At 54.7% G+C, this 3,639-nt stretch overlaps 1 protein-coding gene across 1 annotated transcript; it reads right to left on the reverse strand.

Annotated features, from left to right (window-relative positions):
* Window positions 1–1,804: 1,804 nt before the first annotated feature.
* Window positions 1,805–3,365, reverse strand: NGA_2025220 (inactive receptor kinase; the record flags this gene model as incomplete). Its single annotated transcript, XM_005855050.1, has 1 exon — window positions 1,805–3,365. A coding segment is annotated over one exon (1,555 nt), but the record flags the coding sequence as incomplete, so codon positions are not given.
* Window positions 3,366–3,639: the final 274 nt, after the last annotated feature.

The following is a 3,639-nucleotide window of genomic DNA, read 5'->3' on the forward strand; positions in this document are numbered from 1 at the left end:
AGGATGAATTGGAGGGGATGAAAAACCGGTGGAAGGAAGCGGTGGACAGGGCAGATAAGCTGCAGAAAGCCTGCGAGGAGTGGCGCGTGCGAGTGGAAGAAAAGGAGGAGGAAGGAGAGCACTGGCGTCGGGAGGCGGGGCGGTGGGAGGCCAAAGTGAAGGCGGAGAGGGAGAGGGCTCGAAAGGCGGAGGAGGGAGAAAGGAAGCTAGCAGATGAGGTGGACGTGCTGCGAGAAAGGGCAGGGACTGTGCAGGATTTGGAGGGGTCGTTGGAGAAGTACAAGGGGCGGCTTGAGCAGATGGCGGGGCTGAAGCAGCTCTGTCGAGACCTTGAAGAGCGGAATGCCACGTATCTGGACCAGATTTTGCAGGCGGAGGAGGGAACAAAAGCGACGGTGTCCAGCTTGAAAAGGGCACTGGAGCAGTACAAGGAGAAGGTGGTGGTGTTGGAGAGGGAGAAATTTGTGGCCATGGAGAGGAAAGAGGTGGTGGAGGGAGAGAATGACCGGCTGGAGGCAGAGCTCGAGGCAGCGAGGGAGGGACGGCGAACGGTCACCGAGGAGTACCAGGAGTGTAAACGACTGCTCTCGAGGCTGCAGCAGCAAGCAGACCGGCCAGAGGGGGGAGAGAGAGACGGTGGCATCAGAAGGGAGAAGGATCGGGTGGGAGGCCTCTTCGAGGACGCGGCGAGTGTGCCGGAGCGGCTGCAAAGGCTGGAGCGGGAGAATAAACAGCTGCGGAAGGACATGGAAGGAAGGAATCAGCAACCCGATGGGGAGGGGCGGTCAATTATTAGTTTGGAAGAAGACTTAGCCCTTCTCCGCTCCGAAATGCAGGACGTGGTACGCATAAAAGGAGAGAGAGAAAAGGAGGCCATCGCGGCAACGAAGCGGGCGGCGGACTTGGAGGCGCAAATCCTTATGTTGAAAGGACAATGCGAGGAGATGGAAGAGGAGGTGGGAAAGGCGAAGGAGGAAGGGGTCCTCGCTGTGGCCGCACAGGAATCTGCATTGGCCCGCGTGCGCGCTCTTGTCGCCGAGACCCAGGATTTGGAGGGGCAGATCGCGACCTTGAAAGGCGAGAAGGACCGACTGGAAGGGTACACGCGGAAGACCCTCCAAGCTGTCCAAGAGAAGTACGTTCAGACGCTTGGTAGCTTGAAAAGGAGTAACGCCGAGTACAAGGGGAAATGCCAGGCATTGGAAGCACGCCTGCAGGAGGACAGGGTAGCACAGAAAAGGGAGGAGAAGCTCTTGATGTCGGCCGTCTACGGTCTAGGTATGGAAATGCTACAGCCGGAATTCAACCGGGTGGCGCTTGCAGGGAAAATTCGTGGAAGTGGAACAGAAAGCAATGGTCCGTGTGGTGCACAGAATGAATTAAAGACGACGGGAGGGAATAAGGGAGGGGAAAGGAGATGAGACCGTGCCAGCCGAATGATCAACACCATGCATGGATGTACATGACTGGAATGGCCCAACACATGAGACTGAAGTCCCAGGAACAGGGACACCTGAGGCCTTCGTGTGAAAATGTGAAGCACTTTGAAGTGCTTGAGATACGTAGTCCCACTGTGTACATACACGTGTGTTATAATTAAATGCATTAAAGTGAACATGGCTGCATTACATGTGTAGCTTACACCGGGACCGACGAGTACGCTTCGTCTGGATCTCTCCCCATGCCAAATGTACGCTTTGTTACCAACTCTATACATTTCCTCATTGTCAAATATAAAAGCTTTTCCTGTTTAATTACTTCTTGTTTAGTTTTCAACATTTCAAGCTTGGATGCCACATCTACCATGCCTTCAAGGACCTCGCGCCGGGCGATACAAGATGTCCGCGCTCAGAACTGCGAGCTTGTTTACCAGCTGGTGTGATCCTAAGCGTTCAGAGGCTTTCCTCCTCAAACACGCCTGCAAAATTTGTTTGATTCCATTAAGACGCTCTTCCCATCCCGAGTCTGCCGGTAGCCGCGACTTGAAATTCTCGAATATGCGCCACCCGGAAAATTCGGCTATCGAAAAGTCAGCCACTAGCCGACGAAGCTCCTTCGGATCCCTCGCTGCGCCCCACGCTTTGCGTCCCACCATCAACTCGAGGAGCAGAACGCCCATGCTCCATATGTCACCCGATGGATGCAACACAAGGGGTGGCAGCGTCTTGGATTGGGATCGACTTCTTGCTTCAGCCGTGGCCATTGACGACGACCAAATACTCAATCTCTCAGGAGCAGTGAAGGTAATCCTGTCCGCGCTCCCGCATCTATTCGGCACACCTTTGGATAACCCACGATGGGCAATACCTTGGTCCGTCAGCTTGACCACCTGCAGCATCGGCATCGGGAAAGAGACTAGGATGTTTGCTGGACGCAATGCACCATGAACCAGCCCGTGAGCGTGCAAGTAGTCCAATCCGGCCGCGATCTTGCACGCGGTCAGTAATCGGTCCTCCAGCGTAACTAGCGAGTGTGGCTTCAGGAGGACGTGATCAAGATCTACAAGCGCTTCTTCAAAAGCGAAACCCACCGCCGACAAGGCCTTTTCCTCCTCGATGCGGGCCGCCACTACCGGCACGAGGTTTTCATGATTTAGCCGCCGCAACTTTTTCAATTCCTCTCGAAAGGCTGAGCGGGCTTCGGGCACAGGAGACACAGCAACGTTCTTCAAGACAACCTTTCGTCCGTCTGAAAGTTTGACCAAATTTAGATGAGGAAGTGACAGGGGTTTCAGCAAGGTGGTGTCGTTTCCCGAGATAAGAAAGCGAGGTTTGCGACCTGCGCCGTCTTTTCCGTCGCTGTAGTCATCGCGATGGCATTTCTTGCGCCGCTTTTTTTGCACGCCCTCTACCTTCTGGTCCAAGTCCAGGCCGTGATGCTTCTTTTTCGTCCGGGATTTCTCTCCCTTCGACTTTCGTTCTCTCTCCCTACTATCTTCCACGCTTTGCCCCTTACCCTGTGATCCACATTTGTTGCTTGCAGGCCCATGCTTTCGCTTCCCTGGCATCTTGTCTGCGTAAGACATTTCTCCGCCGTCAACGATGGCTGTCAAATATTCGGCCTGACTACCCGTTTTGAAATCCACCATCACTTCCTCCCCCTCTTGAGAGATCGCTGCCTCGGGGGCCTCGCAGCTCGTCACTGGTGATCCTTGCGACCAACAGTACCATTTGGTATCCTTCCCTGCGAATTGCATTACGTACGACTGTGTCACCATTCGCCACTTGCCGCAGTGTTCGCACTGTATGAAATCCGTCACTTTTAACTTGGCCCTGGACGGTATTTCTACCGCTTTGCTCTTCCCTATCCTTGCCTCGCGCGCAAGCTCTTGGGAAATATACTGAGTCCAGACACGTCCGAGCCGCTCTTCAATTTTCTCGAGGGCCGGGTTGGGGCGACGGAAGGATTGCTTGGAATGCTGGGTTTCGTAGTGGCGGGGATCTAAATGCACGACGGCGAGCACACCCATCCCCTCCCGCGGATTTGTAATCCCGATCTCCTGTCGCACGTAGGACGCGATCAGAACGTTGGTGCAAAAAAACATGGCCCCGCCCAAGCCCAATCGCTTCGCCTCGGATGAGAAACCTACGGAGGCTATGACGGGTTTTCGGGTTGGCTCGTCTTGGAGCAGGTTGTAAC

The sequence above is a fragment of the Nannochloropsis gaditana genome (assembly GCF_000240725.1).
Source record: "Nannochloropsis gaditana CCMP526 unplaced genomic scaffold scaffold305, whole genome shotgun sequence".
Taxonomy (NCBI): domain Eukaryota; class Eustigmatophyceae; order Eustigmatales; family Monodopsidaceae; genus Microchloropsis; species Microchloropsis gaditana.